Source organism: Desmodus rotundus, chromosome 12, assembly GCF_022682495.2.
Source record: "Desmodus rotundus isolate HL8 chromosome 12, HLdesRot8A.1, whole genome shotgun sequence".
NCBI lineage: Eukaryota > Metazoa > Chordata > Mammalia > Chiroptera > Phyllostomidae > Desmodus > Desmodus rotundus.
In genome coordinates this window covers 52,811,430-52,838,315 of record NC_071398.1, presented here as the reverse complement: position 1 = coordinate 52,838,315, position 26,886 = coordinate 52,811,430, and the positions used below count along the sequence as shown (strand labels likewise).

Genomic DNA, 26,886 nt, shown 5'->3' with positions numbered 1-26,886 from the left:
AACCTCCTTAGTCTCTTGAATGGCAAGAGACCTTCCTCCATGGGTTGGTCCTTTCTGTGCTACCCAAGTTACGTCCTTGCCTCGGGACAAGCTCGTCCGCGCTCCGGAGAGGCCGGCAGCTGGGCTTCCCGGCGCGCGGAGCGACGAGAGCAGCTCCAGCTGCGCGGTCAAGGCCCAGCTCGCCCCGTCGCTGCGCGCAGGCGCCCCGTCCCCCGCGGCCTCTCCCTTCCCCGGCGCGGGCCTGTGACTCCGTGACCGGAAATGGAGAACCGGGGGCACAATCCCGAAGCTGGGAGGTGTTTCCTCCAGCCGCCACCTCCGTCGCGTGTCACCAACGCCTCACGATAGCCTACAGGAGGACAGACAGACCAGCGGGCAGGTTCTAGTCGCACCGGAGTGAGGTCGAGGCCAGGACAAGCCCGCGGTTCGCCCTCGGGCTCCTCAGTGCGAGGGGCAAACCAGGCGCCTGGCGACGGGCGCGCGTGGGTCCTGCACGTTTGGACAGCAGAGGTCCGTTTTTTGAGGAAAGCAAGGCTTTTCCCACAGGGAGGATTTCCGGGGGGGAGGTGGAGTCAGGGCCCAGTGCTGGGGGGTGGGGTCGGCTTCCTTTGATGGAGAAAGTCAGGGCGACTTGGCCAGCGCTTCCGGACAACTTCAAGAGGGCCTGCCCCAGCCCGCCCGCGTCCAGGCGCCGGGTGCGGCCCTGCCGCGGGGGACGCGGCGCGCGAACGCGGAACTCGGCGCTGAGCGCGCGCTTGGCCCTGCGCGCCGCCCCCCCCGCCCCCGCCGTCTGGCACGCCCCCTTGGCTGCGGCCGCGTCCTGAGCGCCGTTTTCCTCACAGGGCCGCGGGGCCGCTCCGGAAAGTCGCCGGGTGGATCCACCAGCCGCCCCCAAACTCCATTCTTTCCGCCGCCGGGGGTCTGCGCTGAGGATCACTGGCCGGCAGGCCGTGGTGGCCGGGGCAGGGTTGGGGGGCGGGACCCCCGCGTAGGGCGCCCGCTGGGTAGCGTCGCCCGCCTTGGCCCCCTTCTGCGTGGGGAGCGGGCCCTCCCAACACGGGGCCCGCTGCTGTTTCTCTTCCTTTCCAAATAATGTCTGGCTTTATTTTTTTAAAGATTTATTTATTTTTAGAGAGAGAAACATCATTGTGTGGTCGACTGTCGCTGACGTTTTAACGTCCGGACCCTGGCTCTCGGTGGCTCCGAGGAAGGGTGTGAACGCGGCTGACGCTCGGGCGGAGCAGGGCCTGCGGGGGAGCGAGCCGGGTCCCACGCCCGCTCGGGGACCCCGGCGCGGGGACCGCAGTGAGTCGGTCGCGTCGCTCTTTGAAAAGGACAGTTGCGTCACATTCGCTGATTTCTTCTGTAATGAAAACTACTCGTTAGTGGTACACGGTACCTGACTATGCGCCAACCGTTTTTAACGTTCGTTTAATGCTCTCTGATAGAGCAATTTGGAGAATTGACTAAATTCAGTTTAATAGTTGGTTTTAATGAGAAAATAAGTGCCGTGTTGGCTATGCTTGCTGATCATTATATTCATTTTTAAATCCCAGCTTTAGGCAATGGTTTGTGTTGAAATTCTGCTAGTGATTTTTCTTTTCTTCCTGGTATGAAATTTGTTGTTCTTACAAACCAGTTAGAGCATGTTGTATTTTAAAATTTTTAAGTTAAAAACAGAAAACAGAAATAGATGGTTATGAACCCTAGGTGTCTGAAACAGTGTAAACATGGACTTTTGAATTTGCTGGCTTTGCCCTAATTCCTAGTTGATGGCTTTTTATGAAGTTCTGGGAGGTGGAGGGGCAGCTGGTGATAAATTTTTTATACTCCATCAAAGCCGCATCTGTCTTTCTTTGTGAAATATTTTATTTATTTTTAGAGGGAAGGGAAAGGAGGGAGAGAGGGACCGGATCATTGCCTGTACTACACACCAGACCAGGGACCAAATCCGAAACCCAGGCAGTGCCCCGAGGGGGAATCAAGGTGTGATTCCAGGGACCTTTCGCTTTAGAGTACAGCAGGGACGCTCCAACTGAGCCACACAAGTGAGGCACAGCCATCTTTTTTTTTTTTTTCTTTCCACCTTTAGCCTTTACTCTCTCAACACACTGTCTTTTACACTTTTACCTCTGCTGGTGAGAGGAAATGGAGTTGGAAAGACAGGGCCATCAGAGATTGGTAAGATTTAAGAAAAGGGGCTGGAGGGCCATCAAGACACCAAGACCATACCTTTTGAGGACTTAACAACTTTAATATGTGGCCCAACACGTGCATTTTTTTGTGATTTAAACTATGAAGCTGTTTACCAGGCAAGACTTGGCTCTCTGGGACTCTGAAGCTGCCTGGAGGGCAGACACATCCTCTCTGCACTGCAGGTCCCATCAACCCTGGCTCCCTGAGCTGAAATGGGTTGACCAAATCTCTCCTGCAGTCGTGAACTGAGACTTACACAATGATAAATGTTAAACCATAGGTTTCTCGTTGCTGTCTCATAACCCTATTTGCTGACCACTGAGTCAGATGAACATTGAAGGTCCAGCTGCCTCCTGCAGTCAGAAAATTAATGACTTAATTTTTCTCTGGAACTTTTTAATACATTTTAAATAACCATTTTGAAGATTTTTTAATCTCAAAAAATCATACAGTCAAATCTATTTTAAACTCGTTAAGAAATAATTGATAAGACATAATGTTCTTATTAAAATAACAAATTTAAAACATGTAAAATTAGAGAATAGTATAATGAACTCCCATATGCCAATTGTAATGATTCTACAACTATTAAAATTTGCCACATTAGCTCTGTTAGTCCTTTTTTCTTCCTTTGTTTTGTTCATTTGCTGAAATATTTTAAACAAAACTGAGACATGTAATTTCATCCCTAGATAGTTCATTATGCATTTCTAAAAATCATGGTCTCTAAAATAGACTACTATCATACCTAACAAAATTACTTCTGTGAACACCCTTTATTTTACAGATGAAACATAAGTAGGAGTTAAAAAAATATTTTGATGCCTGTGTCCCACCCCTTAGGTCAGTTAAATTAGTCTCTGGAGGTGGAGCTTAGCAATAAAATGTTACAGTTCCGGAAGTGATTCCACTATGCAGCTATGGTCAGGTAACACTGGTTTAGGCTGTAGAAGAGAATCTCTGTAGTTGTAATAAACTAGAATGTTAAAACATACTAGAGGAGAAAACAATAGGAAAGTTCAACACTTGTGCTCAGTTAAGCCATTATATGCTACTGAATTATTAATGTAAGGGTATTTTATACTTCTTTTTATTAGGAACCGGTTACTTAAACAATTTAAATGCATTAGAACAGAAGCTTAATAGATCTCCAGTCTAGTTACTGAAGCATAAATGCTTCCTATTAGCAAAACATGCATAAATATATTTTAGATGCAACACAGCAAAATCTGACAGGTAGCAATCCTATTCAAGAATATATTATGAATAGACCTCCAAACAACATTTAAAATCATCTACTCCAAATCTCTCATTTCACAGAGAAAGTGAAGCTTGGGGTAGCTGAATTTTCCAATGTTACAAAGTTGCTTAACACAGTTGATTACCTCAGCCCAATGCACTTCCCATTCTGTAGTGTGACAGTGAAAAGTTAAAATGATTTAAGCAGTTTCTCAGGTCATTCTGGTTCTGCAGTACTTAGCAGAAGGACAAAGTAGAGTAAATGCATCGCCTACGTTTATGATGCTCCTGAAACAGTCATATGCCAGGGTGCAGCCTTTGATGCTTGTTGAGAGCAGAGCGGTACCTGAAGGCTTTTCCACAGTCATTACATCCAAAAGGCTTCTCTCCTGAATGAACTCTCTGATGCTGAACGAGGTAAGTGCTCTGGCTGAATGTCTTCCTGCATTCATCACAGTTGTACAGCTTCTCCCCAGTGTGAGTGCTCTGATGTTCAGTCAGATGAGTGCTCCGACTGAAGGCTTTGTCACATTCATTACACTTATACGGCTTCTCTCCAGTGTGAATTCTTTGATGCTGAGTCAGATGGGAACTCTGACTAAAAGCCTTTTCACATTTATTACACTGGTATGGCTTTTCTTCTGTGTGAGTTTTTTGATGTTGAGCAAGAGATGAACAGTGTCGAAAGGCTTTGCCACACTCACCACACTCATAAGGCTTTGCTCCTGTGTGAATTCTCTTATGTTGTGTAAGGTGTATGTTCTGGTTGAAGGCTCTTCCACACTCGTTACACTTGTAAGGTCTTTCTCCAGTATGTATTTTCCTGTGCTGAATAAGGGATGAGCCGTAACTGAAGGTTTTCCCACATTCATGACACTGATAGGGTTTCTCGCCAGTATGAATTCTTTCATGTTTAGCAAGAGATGAACTCCGAATAAAGGCTTTCCCACATTCCTTACACTTGTAAGCTTTCTCTTGGGTATGCGTCTTCTGATGCTGATTAAGATTTGAGAGGTAACTGAAAGCCTTCCCACATTCACTGCATTCAAAGGGCTTTTCTCGGGTGTGAATTCTGCGATGCTGAGTAAGGGAAGAGCAGTAACTGAAGGCCTTTCCACATTCACTGCATTTGTAAGGTTTTTCTCCAGTATGAATTTTCAGATGTTGAGCCAGGGATGACCAGTAACTAAAGGATTTTCCACATTCAGCACAATCGTAAGGCTTCTCCCCAGTGTGAGTTTTCTGGTGTTGAGTGAGGTTGGAGTGCTGACTGAAGGCTTTCCCACATTCATTGCACTCATACGGTTTTTCACCAGTGTGAATCATATGATGACGGATAAATGTTGAGGGCCCATTGAAGGCCTTCCCACATTCATTACATTTATAGGTTTTCTCGCCAGTATGAATTTTTTGATGTTGAGTAAGGTGAGTGCTCCTGGTGAAGGTTTTATCACATTCATCACATTTAAAAGGTTTTTCCCCTGTATGAATTTTCTGATGTTCCATAAAGTGGCCTCTCTGGCTAAAGGCTTTTCCACATTCATTACAAGTATATGGTTTCTCACCAGTGTGAATTCTCTGATGCTGAACAAGATGGGTCCTCTGACTAAAGGCTTTCCCACATTCATCACATTTATAGGGTTTTTCTCCAGTGTGAATTCTTTGATGTTGAGCAAGAGATGGACCCTCAATGAAGCCTTTGCCACACTGATCACATTTATATGGTTTATCTCCAGTATGAATTCTTTGATGGTTTATAAGGTTTTCACTCCTGCTGAAGGCTTTCTCGCATTCATTACACTTGTAGGGTTTTTCTCCAGTATGTGTTCTCTGATGGCGAATAAGTGCTGAACAATAACTAAAAGCTTTCCCACATTCATTGCACTTACAAGATTTCTCTTTTTTAACTGGTTTTAAATTCCGTTTGATGCTTGTTTTAGTAGCCGATTCTTCTGGAGATATGTCTTGTTGTGTTACTGGGTTTGAACTAATATTGATACTTTTCTCAAAGTTATGATTTACATGGTCTTTCTCCAAAGTGGGTATTGTTTTCTCAATTATTTTTATTTTCCTTGGCAATGTCAGTTCATCTGCCTGCTGCCTCTGTGGACTGCCTTTAGACACCCAGGACTCTGAGACATCATCACTTTTGTGTTTCTCCACTACTGCCTCTGGAGAGGGCTCTTCTTCAGGAGTGTCTGGCTCTGGGACTGATATGTTATTTTCTAGTCTTGTTTCCCAGTCTGAAAGAAAAAATGATGCCAGTATTCTCTGAGTAGAGGGGGAAAACAACAACAACAAAAACCCAGAAGAAAAAACTGCTGTTCTGGGAATGACCTAATGAAATTAAATATAAAGCCCTCAGGAAATTCTGAGGATTTTCAAAAACAGCCCTATTATTTTGGGAGAAATTTGGAAGGAGCTAAGGAGAATGATAAATAAGTAAAAGTTAAAAATAGTATGAGAATATTTCATTCAATTCCATAGATCATCTCTAAGAACCAGTAAGAGGACTGCCTTTAAGGAAATAGCGAGTTTAACAAGTGACACGGAGATGGCTAAGAGGAGACACGTGGCCTGAGAGGAGGCAGTCTGAGCTGAGATTTCTGACTGATGAACAACAACACAAAAATCCAAGAACTCTGATTTCAGTAAGAGTAAACAAGAAAGGCCTGGCTACAGCTGCATGGTTTTTAGCCTGGAACACTGACGTAACAGTCATATCATTGCTAAAAATGGGAACGTTGTAAACAGTACAGGAAATCATTTAAGAGGAGAATTAGGAACAGAAAGGGAAACGATAGTAGTGTTTGTAGGGAAGGAAGATGCCAAAAGTAGCAGAATAACCAAGATATTCAAATATAGGTTGGGAAGTATCAGCTCCAAAAAGAAGGAAAAGAATAGCTGAAGCCATAGGAATGTATGTGCGAAAGGAACAGAGGTTACTGTGTAGGATAATGGGATGAATAAAATATACTAATGAAAGGAGACAGTTTATCAGCAAACAAAATATAAGAAACAAGACAAAAATACATAACCAGGAAGCTGACTTTTCTAATCTACTTTCTACTCTGAGGAAGTTTGTCTTGTCCCAAGAAAAGAAAGGTGGCAAGGAAATGAAGCAGGACAGCCAATGCTGGCAGATTTGGTAAAGAAAAAAGGCCATGTTTAAAAACTGGTAACAGGAGAGTACAGCAGACCCCCGAGAACCCTGAGCCCCTGAGCTGCCAGCCCTGTCACTATCACTGTGGTCACTGCAATAGCAAGCGTGGCAGAGACCCAGCACTGCTGCCTCCCACCACACCTAGTGCCATAGGAGCGGTCAGCCTATGCAAGTGCAGCCTCACACCACAGTGCTGCTCCAGCAAGGACAGAAGATCTAAGCAACACAGGTTTGTGGAAACAGCCAATTGTTCAATATAGGAAGTGACACTAAGAAAGATATATTTGTACAGTGGATGGCCACAAAGATGACCTCCTACAAGTACTTTGCAGTGAAGAACTGGAGACCCTGACATCTGAAGCTCTTTAGAAAAAGCAGAGGAAACATCTGATCTCCAGCCCTCACTGGAATTCCAGTTGAAGTCAATAAACATGCAACAGACTGTAACCTATGTCATCCACAGTCATGACACTGATAGGGTTCCACACACTAAGCAGCAGAGTTACCAGAATATCAGGGGTGGGCACAGAATGAAGGTCATCCTGGAGAAAGTTCCAGAAGGCAAGAATGAACAGCACCATAGGAATTGCACAAAGCATTCCCCACTTCACCACATGGGGAGCCTATGGGCATCAGCCAGTTTTCCAACACCTTTGCACAGAGAAAACCAGCTGCAAAAGAACTCTGTGAGCCAGTGAGACAGAAGACACATGAGCATATGGCAATGGCTCTGCAGGGGCCAGGTCACAAGAAAGCCTAGAGAAGGTGTCAAGAAAGAGGATAAGGAAAATGATGCAGACAGGGCCCAGGGCCAGTGCCCACCTCAGTGTAGGTACCTTCACAACCTCAGTTACCTGTACAGATGCCTGTAGAACTATATACCACATTGTAGAGATGAGAGCAGCCAAGTTACCAGCTAAGAATAAGTCTGCTCCCAGTGCTAAGGATGGCAGGACCAGGGCCTGGCTTACCAGGACTGTTAGTACCAGGTCACATTCCAGCAACAGAAAGTAAACAAGAGACTAGAACTAAACAGTTCAAGTGACTGACTAAAGCATTAAAAAAAAAACCAAAACAGGATTATTTCAATACATTCTAGGTATTTTAAAATTGATTTCTATCTGCTCAAGTTGGGATTTTAAAAAATTCATCTTTAATTCATAATAAAACTTAAAAACTCATTTTTTCCAAAAGTTAATAAACTAAGCACAAGTTAATAAAGCTCTTATTTTAGAAATATTAGTTTTCTAAATTATGTTTCATGAAATCATGTTCTAAGAGAAAGGGCATAGCCCTGGCTGGTATAACTCAGAGGATTAAGCACGGGCTGTGAATCAAAGGGTCGCTGATTCGATCCCCAGCCAGGGCACATGCTTGGGTTGTGGGCCAGGTTTCCAGTTGGGGCCATGTGAGAGGCAACCACACGATGATGTTTCTCTCCCTCTCTGTCTCCCTCCCTTCCCCTCTCTCTAAAAATAAATATAAAGAAATAAGAGGGAGAACCAAGATGGCGGCGTAGGTAGACACACTGCGCCTCCTCGCACAACCAGAACTGACAGAGAATCGAACAGCAAGGGGGACCAACACCAAGGAAATAGAAAATAAACATTCATCCAGACTGGTAGGAGGGGCGGAGACGGGCACCGGGGTGGAGAGGACTCACGTGGCTGTGGCGGGAGTGAGACTGGCGGAGTGTGGGGCAAATGGCGCAGGCAGTCTGAGCACTAGCAGACCCTGCGGCCCCACATTTGCACAGATAAACCCAGAGGGCCGGACTCAGAGTGGCGGAGAACGGGGCAGGCAGAGCAGTGGGTAGCACCCCGGGGCCCCACATTCGCACACAGATAAACCAGGCGAATGGCGGGGATCGAAGCAGACTGCGCAACCCAGGGCTCCAGCTCGGGGAAATAAAGCCTCAAACCTCTGATTGAAAGCGCCCCTGGGGGTTGGGGCGGCAGCAGGAGAGACTCCCAGCCTCACAGGAGAGGTTGTTGCAGAGACCCACAGGGGCCTAGAGTGTGCACAGGCCCACTTACTCGGGAACCAGCACCAGAGTGGCCCAGTTTGATTGTGGGTAGCGGAGTGAAAGATTGAAATCCACAGGAGAGTGAGGCAGGCGCCATTGCTCCCACTCGGCCTCTCCCCCACGTACAGCCTCACAGCGCTGTGACCAGCATTACCCTGCCCCGGTGAACACCTAAGGCTCCGCCCCTTAAAGTAACAGAGGCGCCAAGACAAAAAAAAAAAAAAGGCCCAAATGACAGAACACTTCAAAGCTCCAGAAAAAATACAACTAAGCGACGAAGAGATAGCCAACTTATCGGATGCACAGTTCAAAGCACTGGTTATCAATATGCTCACAGACTTGGTTGAATCTATTTGAAAAACAGATGAAAAAATGAAGCCTATGCTAAGAGAAACAAAGGAAAATGTACAGGGAACCAATAGTGATGAGAAGGAAACTGGGACTCAAATCAAAGGTGTGGACCAGAAGGAAGAAACAAACATCCAACCAGAAAAGAATGAAGAAACAAGAACTTGGAAAAATGAGGAGAGGCTTAGGAACCTCCAGGACACCTTGAAACGTTCCAATATCCGAATTACAGGGGTGCCAGAAGGAGAAGAGGAAGAACAAAAAATTGAAAACTTATTTGAACAAATAATGAAGGAGACCTTCCCTAATCTGGCAAAGGAAATAGACTTCCGGGAAGTCCAGGAAGCTCAGAGAGTCCCAAAGAAGCTGGACCCAAGGAGGAACACGCCAAGGCACATCATAATTACATTACCCAAGATTAAACGCAAGGACCTACATCCAAGATTACTGTATCCAGCAAAGCTATCACTTAGAATGGAAGGGAAGATAAAGTGCTTCTCAGATAAGGTCAAGTTAAAGAAGTTCATCATCACCAAGCCCTTATTATATGAAATGTTAAAGGGAGTTACCTAAGAAAAAGAAGATCAAAAATAGGAACAGTAAAAATGACAGCAAACTCACAGTTATTAACGGCCACACATAAAACAAAAACGAGAGCAAACTAGGCAAACAACTAGAACATGAGGGTTGTCATTAAGGGAGTGGGAGGGGGAGGGGGGGAAGGTACAGAGAATAAGTAGCATAGATGATAGGTGGAAAATAGACAGGGGGAGGGTAAAAATAGTGTAGGAAATGTAGAAGCCAAAGAACTTATAAGTATGACCTATGGTCATGAACTATAGGGGGGGAATGTGGGAGGGAGGGGGGTGGGCAGGATGGAGTGGAGTAGCGGGGGAAATGGGACAACTGTAATAGCATAATCAATAAATATATTTAAAAAAAAAAAGAAAGAAGAGAAAGGTCATAAAGGTGCAGGGTGAAAAAGGATTCATGGCTGGGGGAGGAGAAATGTTATATCCCAAGCAACCCTGCTGGAAATTCATAATGCCCGACTATATATTTTAAAAATCACTGACTGGTTCTCCTGTAAGTAACTTGCTAAAATTTAAGCTAATCCAGCACTTCCCAAATTTGAACATGGCACACTTTTTTTTTTCTCCAGAAAAAAGAACCCCCACTCTCATCTAATTCACCCTAGAGTGTTCTCTGTTACATAGAGTAACTAAGGTTGCACATTTTTCCAGGATCTAGTCTTTAAAGAGGTCTTTCTGTGCAGTTTGGGAATTAATGCCTTACAAGAAAGTATTTATAATTTCAAGAATAGTCTGGTAAAGTGACAGGATCAGAAGCTACACACTGAGATTAAGACAGGTATGTAACTACTTTTGAAAAGTGTGGTTGGGAAAGCAAGGAGGCAGATTGGATGGTAACCAAATTACCAGCTTGGTGTGAAAGTGCTTGGAAATTTAGGTTACCTGCTTCTGTTTGAAGGTACTAATGATAGAGCCTATAGACCCAAAAAGAAAACTCTAAGGGCTGAAAAGTGAGGTGATAATTATGAGCTAAGGTTCTCAAAGGAGGTGGGAAAAGATGGAATCCAGAGTCCAGGGCAAGAGGTTGCCTTTACAAAAAGGCAGGAAGGAGGAGGAAAGGCATAAAACTGTACTTGAACAACAATAAAACTTTTTTAAAAAAGAAGGCAGGAAGGGACCTTGTCTTAAAGGAGTATAAAAATAGAATATGTGTCAAGATAGTTAGTGTTTTGACAAAGCATGAGGGAGTCCAGATCATCTCATTTCCCTATGAGTGGCAGGTACATGTGCATTTCGGACAGGAAGCCCTTTCATCAGGCTGGTGTCTGAGTCAGTGACCCTCATCTCCCCAGCCCAAGACTTACCTCCAGAGCCACCCACTGGAATGCCTGGCTCCACGATCCACGGCTCTGTCCCTTGCTCTAACTGGAAGATTACATCAGGTTTGGAAACTTGGAGTCCTGCTCATGGACAAGAAAAAAAAAAAAGGCACCTGTCTGCAGGAAGGGAAAAGTGCCCTATCAGAAGTCAGTTTCACCACTTTGTCTTCAGAAGAAAGGATATGTAGGCCCAGTGGGAATGAACAGCATGTCAAGCTCCAATATTGCAAGTTCCCTGACATGATATAATCTGGGATCTGTTCTGGATGCAGAAAAATTACTAGTCTGTATTACTTGCTAGGAGAGAGAAACCTTGTCAAAGTCCTTCAACATTTAGGAATCCTTGGATCCTTAATTAAAGGGCAAAACTCCCTAAGCATGAGAAAACCCTCTTCCTCCTTTATACCCCCAGATATTAACTCAGAGAAGTCATCCTTACCTATAGAGACCAGGTGTGTATAATTTTCCAATGTCACATCCCTGAATAAATCTCTCTGTACGGGATCTAGCTGTTTCCATTCTTCCTGGGTAAAGTCCACTACTACATCCTTGAAGGTCACCGATTCCTGAAATACAAAACACGCTTCTGCTGAGCCATAAAATCTATGCCTATGAAAGGGGAGGAGTCAGCAATGCTGACAGTTAGGCGAGCCACAGACTATCTGAAAAGTGATATTTCCTCTTTTGTAAAATGAATATGAAAACAGAATCTGACTGATAGGATTATTGTAAGAAGTAAATAAGAAATGTTCCATATGAAGTGTCTAATTTAGAGTGTGGCACATAACAGGTTCTCAGTTGGTCAGTGTTGGCCATTGTTATTATTCATTATTATCAACTCTGTATTCCAGGCATTAATAGTAAATCTAGTAACACCAATAATATGCTTTACTACCCCAAATGTGCAAAAATGACCAGCAATGTTTTTCCAAGAATTTGGAGAGAAGACTTGCTCTAACACATTTCAAAATACACCTAGAAATATACCAAAATATATCAAACGATAAATATAAACTAAAACAGAGTGGCCTAGCCCTAGCTGGGTAGCTCAGTTGGTTAGAGCATCGTCCTATACACCTTGAACAAGCTCTAAAAGCTAATGCTTAGTCACCAACTGATGATGTTATTGTGTGCCTGGAGAACCAGGGCAGGATGTACCAGAAGTCAGCACGGTTTAAAGTACATACGCAGATTGGTGATGCACAGTGGTGCCTAGTTTGGGGTCTGCGCCACAGCTGGTAAATGCCAACGTGATCCATTTCCTTTCAGAGCTGTGGACTCCAAGACTCAAGCAGGCTTCCTGGGTAGAGACATTTCTCATGTCTCTGTGGATCACAGCTAGAGAGAAAGGGAGGATCTGGAAGACTACCTGATTTCTGTGCGTGCCACTTATGCACATCTTTCCTCTTGATCCTGCTATGTATCCTTTGTTGTAATAATTGTTAGCCAAGTTATGCTACCAGGTTGGGTGAGTCCTTCTAGCAAACCATTGAACTAAAGAGTGGTCATAGGGCCCCCGGAAACAATCCTACAGTAAGGCTAGTCCCTAACAAGGCTTAGATTTCAAAGACAAACTTCAAAAGGATCACCCTGTGGCCAAGATGGGATTAACAAGGTTTGGATTTACCCTCCTACATAAATTAACCAATACAATTCCAGACAAACAGAGCAGCAGTTTCTCAGACACTGAATCCGTGATGACAAAAAATGGTGGTTCCCAAAAATCAGGAAACTGATTAGGTGAGCCCTCTGGTTGCTCTGATTTACTGCCTGAGAGTCTCCAAGCAGTGAGTTAGGAGCGGGGACCCAGGAGCTGCCCAGTAGGCTCTCTGAACTAGAGAGATAACACAGAGTCTGGTGAAGTCAGGGTGACCAGTATTCACAGGAGACAGCTACACAGAAAGGAAACAAGGAGAACTGAAGCCTAGTGCCAGTCAGCACGTGGGTGTGTTGAGACTATTGGAAGCAGGGAAAGAAACATCCAAAAGGATTCAAGGGAGCAGTACTGGTGCTCCAAAAGGGCTGCAAAGAATCTTTGAACCCATTACTCTGGGAACCCATTAGTCAAAGTGGAAAACTTCATAATTCATTAGGCATTGGGTAGACTTGCTTCACGTTGGAGACTAAATGGCATTAAACTAAATGCTGTTCTGGGATCACCTAATAAACATTAAAAGCAGGATCTGAAAGAAGCATACTGTTTTCAAGTAACAACTGCATTCTAGAAAAAGGATCGAGAATGTTTTTTAGAAATACAGAAGTATGCAGAACTCTGTAAAGTAAAATTCATAGTGTTTGGAATTCAGTCAAAGATTATCAAGCATGCAGAAAAGCATGAAAATACAACCTATAAGGAGGAAACAAATCAATCAATTGAACCCAACCCAGAACTGACACAGATACTAGAATAATCAGTTAAGAACATTAAACATTATAACTGTGTTCCATATGTTTAAAAAGTAGAGACACGAAAGACATTTTTAAAAACTGAAATGGAAATTATAGAGCTGAAAATGAGAAGAAAAATACACTAGGTGGTATTAACAGATTAGGCATCAAAGAAGAAAAGATGAACACATTCAAAGACATGGAAATAGAAACTACTGGGTTGGACAAAAAGTTCATTTAGTTTTTTCTGTACAATGGCTCTAGTAGCGCTTGGCTGTCTTTAACTTCATTCAAAACAATTTTGTTAGATTGTAGTGTGACAGCTGTCATATCAGCATGCATCAAGAAAAACTTATCAAAATTGGTGAATTTTTGTGCAGCCATTTTACTACTGAAGATAGAAGAACATAAACAGCATTTTCAGCATATTATGCTTTATTATTTCGCGAACGGTAAAAACACAACTGAAATGCAAAAAAGATTTGTGCAGTATATGGAGAAGGTGCTATGACTGATCAAATGTGTCAAAAGTGGTTTGTGAAGTTTCTTGGTACTACTGACATTCTGGCCAAATAATTCTTTATTGTGTGGCTGTCTTATGCATTGGAAGATGTTTAGCAGCACCCCTGGCCTCTACCCACTAGAAGCCAATAGCGGGAGATAGCTAACATACGTAAAATACCCAAATCAATAAAGTTATTGGTGAAAATGAAAAATGTGTTTTTTATTTTACGGAAAAAACTAAATGGATTTTGTGGCCAACCCCATATCAAAAATGAAACAGATAAGAAAAAACAATTTTTTAAAGAGATAACATCAGGGAGCTATGGGACTTCAAGAGGCTCAATATATGTGCAACTGGCATCCCTGGACCATAAAGAGAAAGAGAGAAGAGAAAAAATATTTGAAGAAATAATAGCACATTGTTTTTGAAACTTGATGAAAATTATAAACCCACAGATCCAAGAAATTCAAACTGCAAGCATAAGGAAGACAAAGAAAACTATACCAAGGTATATCTTAAATATGCTAGCTCAGTTCTAGTAATAGAGAAAAATCTTACAAACACCCACAGATAAAAGGGCATAAATATAAAAGAACAATGATAAAAATGACAGATTTGTTTTTATTGGAAAACATGGAAACAAAAAGAGAATGGAACAACACCACTGAATACTAAAAAGAAACTAGAATTGAAAAACAAAAGCAAAATACTTTCTCAGACATAAAAACTTGAAAGATTTCATCGCTAGCAGAATGCACTATAAAAAAAACTTAAGGAAGTCCTTCATGAAGAAAAAAAGATACCAAATGAAATAAGGATCTACACCAGGTTTCTCAACCTTGGCACTATTGATATTCAGAGCAGAGAATTATTTCAAATGATTGTGAGGGGCTGTCATGTGTAATGTAGGTATTATTGCTGGCATCGTACCCATTCACTGTATGCTCCTGTCACTTCCCACTAAGTCATGACAATCAAAAAGGTCCCCTGGGAGCAGAAACACCCCCAGCTGTGAATCACTGGTGTATATAAAGGATAAAGAACATCAGAAATAGTAACCAATAGACACATGCATACAATTTTTCCTCATCATTTAGATCCCTTTAAAAGATAATTAACTGCTGAAACAAAAGTAACAAGTATTATGGAACTTATGACAAGTATATAAGTAAAATATATGGCAATAGTAGCATTAAAAACTGGAGGGGAGAAATGGATGCATACTATTGTGAGGTTCTTGTATTATTCATGAGGTGGTATACCACCAGAAGGTAAATGGCAATAAATAAATAAATAAATATATATATATACATATATATATATAAAGCTACAATTAAAATAACTAAAGAGTTATGGCTAATAAGCCAATGAAGAAAATAAAAGGGAATCACAAAAAGTATTCAGTCCAAAAGAAGGAAAGAATAGAGGCAAAGGAAATACAGGCAATAAAAATAGAAAACAGCAAGATTACTGACAAATGGCATATATCAAAGAACACATTGAATGTGACTGTACCATATGAAACGTAGAATCACATTAAATGTAAATGCTCCAAACAACCCAATTAAAAGGCAGAGACTGCCAGATTAGACTGATAAAAAGTAAAACCTAACTACATGTTTGTTGCCTATAAATAAGTACTCACTTTAAGTATAAAGGCAGAAGTCAGTTAAAAGCAAAAGGATGGAAAAAGATAAACCATGCTGACACTAATCAAATATCAAAGTAAAATTCAAGGCAAACACTATTACCAGGTATAAAAAGGTCATTTCTCAATGATAAGGGGTCAGTTGATTAAGGGTACATAATCCTAAATGTTTATGCACCTAATAACAGAGCTTCAAAATATATGAAGCAAAAACTGATAGAATTTTAAGAAAAAAAAGACACCCACATAATTACAGCCAAAAATGTCAATATCTCTATCACAATAGTTGATAAGACCAGTCGACAGAAAATCAATAAATATATAAAGCACTTGAATGATCCTATCAACAAGCGTGACCAAATTTACATCTGTGGTATACAGAATAGTGGCCCTCCCAAAGATGTCCATATTTTAATCCTTGAAACCTGTGAAACTACCTAATATGGCAGGAGAGTTTACAGATGTGATCCATTAAGGACTTTGAGATAGGGGAATTATCCTTGAGTATTATGTGTGGGCCCAATATAATCACAGAGTCCCTATAAGGGGATGGCAAGAAGGTCAGAACAGAGTCAGAGCAGGAGCTATGAAGAGGGAAGACAAGTCAGAGTCAGAGAAAGAGGGAACTGAAGGTACCACACTGATGACTTGATGATGGAGAAAGGGGACACAAATCAAAGAATACAGGTGCCCTCTAGAAGCTGGAAAAGGCAAGAGAACAGTCTGCCTTAGAGCCTTCAGAGGAATGCAGCCTGCCAACCCATTCTGACCTCTGAAATCGTAAGATAATAACTATGTTGTTTTAAGACACTAAGCATGTGGTAGTTAATTACAGCAGCAATAGAAATATAATACGTTCATACAGCATTCCACTCAACAACAACGAAAATACATTCTTTTCAAGTGCTCAATGATCACTTACCAAGACAGGACATATTCTGGGCAAAAGAATGTCTCAATAAATTCAAAATGACTCAAGTCATACAAAGGATACTCTCTGAATATGAACATGTCCATTATCTTGATTGTGATGGTGTCATGAGTATACATATGTCAAAACCTAATATGTTATACACTTTAAATTTGTTGTCACAATTTCCTTCAATAAAAAATAAACTGATACCAAAAGTACTTGAGCTGATAATTGGAAAAACTGGGACCAGATGATTAAGTTGCAGGACAGGACCTAAGTAGGGGGAAACAGCCTAAAAAGAAGTGCCAACAGACGCGTGAAAAGCTGCTCAACATCACTGATTATCAGAGAAATGCAAAGTAAAACCACCATGAGCTAGCACCTCACACCTATCAGAATGGCTGTCATCAACAAACCACAAGCGCTGGTGAGAATGCGGAGAAAAGAGAACCCTTTTGCACTGTTGTGGGGAATGCAGACTGGCTCCAATATGAAGTTACCTCAAAAAATTAAAACTGGATCTGCCTTTTGACCCAGCGAATCCACTACCGGTAATATATCCGAAGAAACCTATAACACTAATTTGAAAGAACATTGCAGAGTCATTTACAATCATCAAGATATGGACACAGCCCAAGTGTCCATCAGTAGATAAGTGGATAAAATAGCTATGGTACATGTTCATAACGGAATGCAACTCAGCCATAAAAAAGAAAATTTTACCCTCTGTGACAGCATGAATGGACCTAGAGATCATTATGCTAAGTGAAATAAGCCAGTCAGAGGAATACAAATACCATATGATTTCACTTATATGTGGAATCTAATGAGCAAACTGAAGTAACAAGCAAAATAGAGACAGACTCATAGATGGAAAATGGACATGAAAAACAGTATAGTGATTGCTGGGGGAGGTGGTTATAAGGGGGTTAAATGGTAAAGGAAAAAATACAATAAAAAAAAGAAGTATCCTGATTAAAGGAAGGCTTGGATCAATTATACTGTATGGAACAACTGCTAACCCTTTTTGTTTTAAGTTCACATTCAGTTAGTGGTTCATCTTAAAACATTAAGCAACATGTCACTTTCTTCATGAAAACCAATTAATCGTTCTCAAATGGTCTACAGAATAACACCTGGAACTTCTCATCTAGACATTCAAGGACTTTCATATTCTGACTTTATTCTACCAGTTGTTTACCGTCTGCCAAAATAAACCCTCTCCTCCAAATTTTTCTGAATCCTATATAACACCTGCTAATTCTTATCTGTTAACCTTTGCTCATAATCTTTTTCCATACACAGAATCCACCCTAACCCTCCCAACTTACTTATCCAAATATCCATCCTTTGAGAGGTAGTAAAAAATCCTACATCCTCTGTGAAACTCTCCTAACCCCTCCAGAGTACAATTTTTGCCATTCTCTATTTTCCATGACACCCATTTCACCTTTTTAATATTTACCTGCCACACTGGAACATGACAAGATACTAAGCAAGAGGTAAGTGGTGAATGCATTAGTTAAGCTGGAGAGGCAGAACTAAGAACAATGTCAGATGGGAGCCCAGAATGAAATGTCAACACTGTTTTTGTATAAATATACCCCACAGCAAAAGAATATACAATCCCACTCTAAGGGCTGAAATGGCATTGCAGCAAATCCCAACTTACCTGAACACTGACTGATGGGAGTAGAGTATGTCCCCCTTGGAGAAGGGCAGAAACTGCAGAGGACAGATCTAGGGAGGAAGAAGAAACCACAGTGAATCCTGTCCAACAAAGCTGCTCCCAGCAATCAGTAAGATCCACTTATTCTTATTTTTTCTATTTGAAAACAACAGGCACTCTGTGATTTCCTTTCATTCACAGAATCCAAAACAGAATCAAGGTAACTGCTGACTGCTGACTAGGCCCCTGATAGTCTCATTGGAGGTTCAGAAGGTAAATCAATGTGTGTGTGTGTTTTTTTAAGATTTTATTTATTTTTAGACAGGGAAAGGGAGGGGGAAAGAGAGGGAAAGAAACATCAATGTGTGGTTGCCTCTCATGCACCCCCTACTAGGGACCTGGCCCGCAACCCAGGCATGTGCCCTGACTGGGAATAGAACTAGTGACCCTTTGGTTCACAAGCCATGATCAATCCACTGAGCCACACCAGACAGGGCTAAATCAATGCTTTAACATTCACAATCATATGGATCATACAATCTATGTTTTTGAGGCAAAATATTTCTGTTGCCTCCTCTGTTACATAGAAAATACAAATCATCAGACTACTTTCCAAAAGTCTCCACCAGGCCTTTTGAAACTTTGCTAGTAATGAAAATTAAATACCACAGTTAAATGACTTATACTACTTATACTACCTACAAGAATATCTAAAATTAAATAGCCATGGTCAATCCAACTGCTGGCAAGAATGCAGAGAAATACAATGGATTGTAATTGAACAGTCATACATCAAAAATTGGATAACCTAGAAGGAATGGATAAATTCCTAGAAACATGGAACCGACTGAGACTGAATCATGAAGAAACGTAACAGTAGGGAGAAAGCAGACTGAATCAGTAATCAAAGGCCTCCAACAAAGACAAACCCTGGACCAGATGGTTTCACTGGTGAACTCCACAAAACATTGCAAGAATTAACGCCAATCCTTCTTAAGCTCTTCCAAAAAACTGAAAAGGATGGAACACTTCCCACACTCATTTTACACAGCCAGCATTACTATGATACCAAGCCAAATAAGAACACTACAAGGAAAGAAAACTACTGACCAATATCCCTGATGAACACATGCAAAAAATCCTCAACCAAATATTACCAAGCTGAATTCAATAGCACATTAAATGGATCACACATCACGATCAAGTAGGATTTATTCCTGGGGTGTAAGGATGGTTCAACATACCCAAATTAATAAATGTGGAACACCACATTAACAAAATGAAAGATAAAGTTCATATGACCGTCTCATAGAAATGTAGAAAAAGCATTTGATAAAGTTCAACATCCTTTCATTAAAAAAGTTTTTAACAAATTGGTGTAGAAGGAATGTACCTCAGCATCATAAACCATATATGACAAGCCCACAGCTAATACACTCGATGATGAAAGTCTGAAAGCTTTTCCTCTAAGCAAGAGGAAGGCACCACTCTCACTGTCTAATCACCATAGTAATGGAATTCCTAGCCAGAACAGTTATGCAAGAAAAATAAATAAAAGGCACCCAAATTAGAAGGGAAGAAGTATAATTGTTTCTGTTTGCAGGTAACTATATAGAAAATCCTATGGACTCCACCTAAAAATAAACTTAGAACTAATAATAAATTCAGTAAAGTTGCAGAAAACAACATAGAGAAGTCAGTGGTATTTCTATACACTATGAGGAAATATCTGCAAAGTAAATAAAACAATCCCATTTAGCATCCAAACCAATAAAATACTTAGGGAAAATTTTAACCAAGGAGGTGAAAGATCTGTATACTGAAAACTATTCAACAATGATGAAAGAAATTGAAGATACAAATAAATTTAAAGATATTCTGTACTCGTGGATCAGAACAATATATATTAAAATGTCCATACTACTCAAAGCCAGCTATAGATTTAATGTAATCCCTATCAAAATTCCAATGGCATTTTTCACAAAAATAGAAAAAATATCCTAAAATTCATATAGAATCATAAAAGACCTCAAAATAGTAAAGCAATCCTGAGAAACAAAACTGAAGGCATCACACTTTTTGATTACAAACTACATTACAGAGTGATCCTAGTCAAAACAATATGGTAGTATTATAAAAACAGACAGAATCGTGAGCCCAGAAATAAACCCTCTTAAATACAATGCACTAATAGTTGACAAGAGAGCCAAGAATAACCAATGGGTAAGGATAGTTTCTTTGATAAATTGTGTTGGGAAGACTGGATAATCACACGCAGATGAATGAAATTAAACCCCTATTTTTATACCAGCCATGAAAATTGACTTGAAATGAATTAAAAACTTGAACAAGACATAAAACTGTTAAACTCCAAGAAGAAAACCTAGGGAAAAAGTTCCTTGACATTGATCTTTGCAATGATGTTTTTTGATATGACACAAAAAACCACAAGCAACAAAAGCAAAAATCAACAAGTGCGTCTACATCAAACTGAAAGCTTCGACACAGCAAAAGAAACCATCAACAAAATGAAAAGGTAAGGTATGGGAGAAAATATTTGCAAATCATATATCTCATAAGGGGTTAATATCCAAAATATATAAGGAACTCAAAAATACAGCTCAACAAATAATCTACTTTAAAAATGTACAGGGTAACTTCCCTCTGGGACCCCTTCCCCACATACAACATCACAGCACAGCACCCTGGGTTGCCCTGCCAGGGTGAATACCTAAGGCTCCACCCCTTTATGTAACAGGTGCGCCAAGACAAAAAAAAAATGGCCCAAAGGAAAGAACAGATCAAAGCTCCAGAAAAAATACAACTAAGAGAGGAAGAGACAGCCAACCTATCAGATGCAGAATTCAAAACACTGGTAATCAGGATGCTCACAGAATTGGTTGAATTTGGTTGCAAATTAGATGAAAAAATGAAGGATATGCTAAGTGAAATAAAGGAAAATGTACAGGGAACCAATAGTGATGGGAAGGAAAGCAGGACTCAAATCAACAGTATGGACCTGAAGGATGAAAGAAACATCCAACCAGAAAAGTATGAAGAAACAAGAATTTTAAAAAATGAGGAGAGGCTTAGGAACCTCCAGGACATCTTTAAACGTTCCAACATAGGGGTACCAGAAGGAGAAGAGGAAGAACAAGAAATTGAAATTTTATTTAAAAAAATAATGAACAAGAACTTCCCTAATCTGGCAAAGGAAATAGACTTCCAGGAATTCCAGGAAGCTCAGAGAGTCCCAAAGAAGTTGGGCCCAAGGAAGCACACACCAAGGTACATCATCATCACATTACCCAAAATTAAACAGAAGGAGAGAATCTTAGAAGCAGCAAGAGAAAAGGACACAGTTACCTACAAAGGACTTCCCATAAGACAGCTGATTTCTCCAAAGAGACCTTACAGGCCAGAAGGGGCTGGAAAGAAGTATTCCAAGTCTTGAAAGGCAAGGACCTACATCCAAGATTGCTCCACCCAGCAAAGCTTTCATTTAGAATGGAAGGGAAGATAAAGTGCTTCTCAGATAAGGCCAAGTTAAAGGAGTTCATCATCACCAAGCCCTTATTATATGAAATGTTAAAGGGACTTATCTAAGAAAAAGAAGATAACAAATATGAACAGTAAAATGACAGCAAACTCACAGTTAATAACAACCACACCTAAAACAAACACAAAAGCAAACTAAGCAAAGAACTAGAACAGGAACAGAACCACAGAAATGGAGATCATGAGGAGGGTTATCAACAGGGGAGTTGGAGGGTAAGAGAGAGGGAAAAGGTACAGAGAATAAGTAGCATAAATGGTAGGTAGAAAATAGGGGGAGGATAAGAATAGTATAGGAAATGTAGAAGCCAAAGGACTTATATGTATGACCCATGGACATAAACTAAAGGGGGGGAATGTGGGCGGGTGGGGGTGTGCAGTAAGGAGGGGAGTGAAGGGGGGAAAATGGGATAACTGTAATAACATAATCAATAAAATATATTTTAAAAAAATGTACAGGGTACCTGCATAGTCATTTTTCCAAAGAAAACATACAGTGGCCAACAGGTACCTGAAAAGGTACTCAGCAGCACTAATCCTCAGGAAAATGCAAATTAAAACCACAATGAGTTGCCAACCCAGACCTGTTAGAATGATATTATCAAAAAGATAGGATCTGTTTGGTGAGGATGTGAAGAAAAGGGAACCAATATAAAAGTCTGGCAGAAACAATGCCCCTTTTTTATGAGCTGGTAATCTATACCAAAACTTTTATTACAAAGTCATAAGCATGTATTTCAGGAACAAGACAATATCACACTCAAGCACACCATAGGACATTTTAGATGAAATGCTCAAATTGCTGCCCATTTTGTACAAGACATTCACGTACCCGACCAACCACACTCAATGGCGTTACTTCTGCCAGACCCTGTATATTGTTGGTGTGAATGTAAATTGGTATAGCAACTATGGAAATACACATACCACATTTTCTTAATCCCTTCATCCATTGACGGATGCTTAGGTTGCTTCCATGTCTTGATTATTGTAAATAATGCTGCAATAAGCTGGGCTGGGTTGAAGGGGATGCAGATATCTTTCTGAGATAGCAATTTCATTTCCTTTGGATAAATACCCAGACATGGGATTGCTGGATCAGATGGTAGTTCTATTTTTAATTTCTTGAGGAACCTCAATATTGTTTTCGATGGTGGGAATACCAATTTACAGTCACATCAACAGTGGGAATAGGTGTATATATGTATACAGTCACAAAATAGAATTTCAGCCATAAAATAGAAAGAAATCCTGTCATTTGTGACATTGATGGACCTTGAAGGCATTATGTGAAGTGAAATAAGGAAGACAAATACTCCAAGATCTCACATGAGGAATCTAAAAAAGCTCAACACATGGAAACAAAGAGTAGAATGGTGGCTTCCAGGGGCCAGGACAGGGGTGTGGGGTGGTGAGGGAGATGTTGGTCAAAGGATATAAACTTCCAGTTACTAATTAGTTCTGGGGATCTAATTTACAGCATGGTGACTGTAGTTAACTACATTATATACTTAAAGTTGCTAAGAATTAATCTTAAATGTTCTCACCACACAAACACACAAAAGGCAAATATGTGAGATGACAGATGTGTTAATTGGCCTTATTGTAATCATTTTGCAATATACAGGTGTATCAAATTATCCCATTGGGCTACTTAAACTTACACAATATTATGGGTCAATTATATCTCAGTAAAGCTGGAAAAAAATTTTCTTAGCAATGTTTTATAGCTTTCAGTGTACAGATCTTGAATATTTAGATATGTTCCTATTTCATATTTTGGTTCTATTATAAATGAAATTATTTTTATTATGATTTCCAATTGTTCATTAGTAATATAATGGGAGAGCTGATTTTTAATTAAACATTTTTTGAGATAACTGTAGATACACATGCAGATCTAAGAAATAAAACTGATTCTTTGTACCCTTTAAAAAACAGAATTGAGACAAATATAAGGTATAGCTCAACATATATAATATAAATAATACTAAGATTTCTAATGATCTTAAAGAAATGCAAGGAAAAAGCCTGTATAATAATAGGTTAAACCAAACCTGACTGCATAACCATACCTAAAAAATGTAAAGACAGTGACAATGCAGTGGAAAGTCTAAAAGGACATGTCACTAAGGTCTTTCCTTACCCTGATCTGTTCAATGACATGTAGGAAGAAATACAAGGAATACTCATTAAACATACTAGTTACATAAAGTTGGAAAAGATAGTTAAAACAGTGAATAACTAAATTATATTCTGACAAGCTGGAGCTCTTGGCCAAAATATTAAACAATCATAAATGTGAAAACCTGACATTAAGGATAAAAAACAGTTCTATTAACCAAAGATGGCAAGAATCTAGTTCACTGCAATTTATGTAAAAAGAAAAGATCTAGGGTATTTAGCCTAATAGCGCTACTTTTTTTTTAAAGCAAATAGAATCTGATATTAAACAGCAGAAGTATAATCCAAATTGTAAGTAGTTAGTACATCATACTTTTCTTAAGGCATTTTTCAAAGCATATCACTGAACTATGTTTAGTTTTTAACAAGCATGCTGTCATGCAATAGTTTTCAGAGAAGACGTCTTAGTACATCACATGAACGTGCATCAAAGGAACTGAGGTTATTTTGCTTAGAAAAGAATTTGTGAATAGGAGCTGTAACAGCTGATTTGACATATCTGAAGGACAGCAGTGTGAGAGCAAGAAGAATTTTTTTGCTTTGGGGGACTAAGAACTAAGATCGATGCAGAAGTTAAAGAACAGGCACTTCTGCTTAATATAAGGAACTAAAAAAAGAAAGAGTCACAAGGGAAAAGTCTGCTCACAAAATGGAGAGTTTAATGCCACACTTGTTCAAGCAGAGGCTTAACAGGCGGCCATCTCCCAGAAATTAAAAAACAACAACAACAAAAAAAACCCTGATTCTGGCATTGAAAGGATGATTACCAAGATTTTGTTTTTCTGACTGCAAGAATTATCGTTCTGATATTTAAAAAACAAGTCACGTGAGGATCACAGACATTCTGAATCATTGCTCCTTTTCATTCCAGAGACAGTTAACTCTTCCTCCAGGTCTCTCCCTGTAATGTAATCCGCTCTCTTTTGTTGGCCATTAAATAAATATAAGGTTTCCTCCTTCCACCTCTTCCGGCTGTCAAGTATTTGATCTTCAAGTTACACTGTTCTTTTGCCTCCATCATCGCTCTCTCCCCCCAGTCGTCCCCACTACCTTCCATCTCAGGAGCTCATCCCGTTCCTCTGGAACCTGGTCACCAGGGTTTCCCAAGCTGGGTCCTCCGTCTGGGGCTGAGATGTCCAGGCAAGGACTCTGAACCTTAACACAGGGTGAGGATGGCTGGCCTAAAAGACACAGGATGGGTCAGCAGCATGCGTCGCGATCAAACCACAGAGTTTTGCGTAGTGGCCAAGAGCTCCTTGGGAAAGAGAAGTGCCCGGAGAGAGCACTAACAGGCAAGAGGCACTCCCGCTGAAAAAGACCAGTGGAGCTCGAGTGAAGGTTCGGCCCGGATTAAGAAAACCCTTGGTGCCTCCCCTAGAATCAGGCCAGAGGCGTCCACAGGACCGCCAGTTACCTCCTCACACGCTCGCGGGCTGGGATTTGGGAACACACACCTGTTGCGGGGGCGGAAAGCTGGAAGGTGGCGGGGCGGGGCCCAGCTGCCGTCCTTCCACCCAGAGCGGAACAAAAGAACAAAGCCCTCCACGGGATCAGGGCGGAACCGCCCGCGCTCTGAGCGGCGAGGGGCTCCCCCTTCCAGGACTCCCCCTCTCCCTCCCGCAGAGACCGTTCCCAACAAGGCGAGGAGGGTGACGTCACGAGACCGGAGGCCTTGCGGTTGCCATGGTGATACCTGGGCTTCCCCCCCCCCCCCGCCCCCCCACGGCGATTCACACACTCCGATCGCGCGTCCGGAAGATCCGGGACCGTCAACAAATCTAGGGAAAGGTACCAGAGCGGATGAACTTCTCCAGCACCGAACTGTTTCCCCGCCTACAGGGGCTTCAACGTACACTTCCGGTCGCGAGCAGAGAGCCCCGCCCCCGCTCGCGGGTGCTTTAAAGCACCGGGTGGACACGCGGAACTACGATTCCCAGAATGCTTCACGCGCTAAACTTCACTTCCCAGAGGCCTCCGCCACCTTTGTAACTCCGGCCTGGAAGACCTAGCTGCCAGTGTTCCGGCCCTGAACCGCTCAGGTGGAGGTGTACGCCGGAGAGTTGACTGTGGCGTTTGTATGACTGGACGGATCGTTAGAAATACACATTTTCACACGTATAATTGTAAAAAGCAAACAAGTATTACCCATGCAGTGCTTACCTTTATGACCTGTCCAACACTCGATTCAGTGTTCTATTCCTTTGTTTAAAAATACTGGCTGTGACTTCTATTCAGTGTATTGCTCTTACGACTCCCAAATGGGTCACAACCCACTTTTGAAGAAATGCTGAAGGAATCAGGAAGTGACGTAACCATGTTTTGCTCCACTATAGAGCTGTGTATGCCTGCGTTCGCCAGCATGTAGATGTGAATGAAGCCAATGCCAGTCACCCAGCGTGTCCTTGGCAGGAAAGAATCCAACAGAAGTTAGTAGGTTTTTCTATTTTTAAATATGTGGCCCACGCATTTTACTGTGCTGCTCTATGTCCCCAGCATTTGGACAGGGGCTAAGATCAAGTCATTCAACCTGTTAGTTGGAAATCCTAATATTGAGTATGTGAAACAAAGTGGGATATAGTCAAAGGAAAAGGAACGATATCTAGAAATCTCTTAAGAGCAGATTTCTGGAAAGATCTAAAGGAACTAGAGAATGTAAAAAAACAATTTGGTATTCTCAGTGGATTGCAAGAAAACACGGCTTAAATGAAACGGGAAAGAAAGCTGTGAGAGAACACGTGGAAATAAAGATATTAAATGAAAAGGGATAAAGACATATAGCAAACATATTTAAAACTCAGCAACATAAAGTTATACTAGAGAAGAATTCAACTGATGCAGTGGCAAAGTGAATCAGTTATGTATCTGATATTCTTTTAAAGCTCCTTCATGATTCAAAAGAGGCTTGATGAATAAAGACCAGGAAAGAAAGCCAATATGTGGGTAATTGGCCTTCAGAGAGGTGAGACCACAGAAAATCAGCTATCATTTAACACTCTGTGTGTGCCAGGCAGTGTTTTAGAGCATTATGTCTATTTATTCAAGTCTTGAAACAACCTAATGAAGTTATTTCTGTATTATTGTTCCTACTTTACAACAAAAGAAAATGGAGCACAGATTAGTTGAATAATCTGCCCAGGGTC

General features: G+C 41.2%; 1 protein-coding gene across 1 annotated transcript; it reads right to left on the bottom strand.

Annotated features, from left to right (window-relative positions):
* Nucleotides 1–3,270: 3,270 nt before the first annotated feature.
* ZNF184 (zinc finger protein 184) lies at nucleotides 3,271–25,578 on the bottom strand. The gene is made up of 6 exons (XM_045203750.2): nucleotides 25,485–25,578; nucleotides 24,797–24,927; nucleotides 18,011–18,078; nucleotides 11,324–11,450; nucleotides 10,870–10,965; nucleotides 3,271–5,678 (listed from the first exon to the last, which is right to left on the bottom strand). The coding sequence occupies exons 2-6, from the start codon at nucleotides 24,801–24,803 to the stop codon at nucleotides 3,733–3,735; spliced, it is 2,244 nt and encodes a 747-aa protein (XP_045059685.2). The 5' UTR covers nucleotides 24,804–24,927; nucleotides 25,485–25,578; the 3' UTR covers nucleotides 3,271–3,732.
* Nucleotides 25,579–26,886: the final 1,308 nt, after the last annotated feature.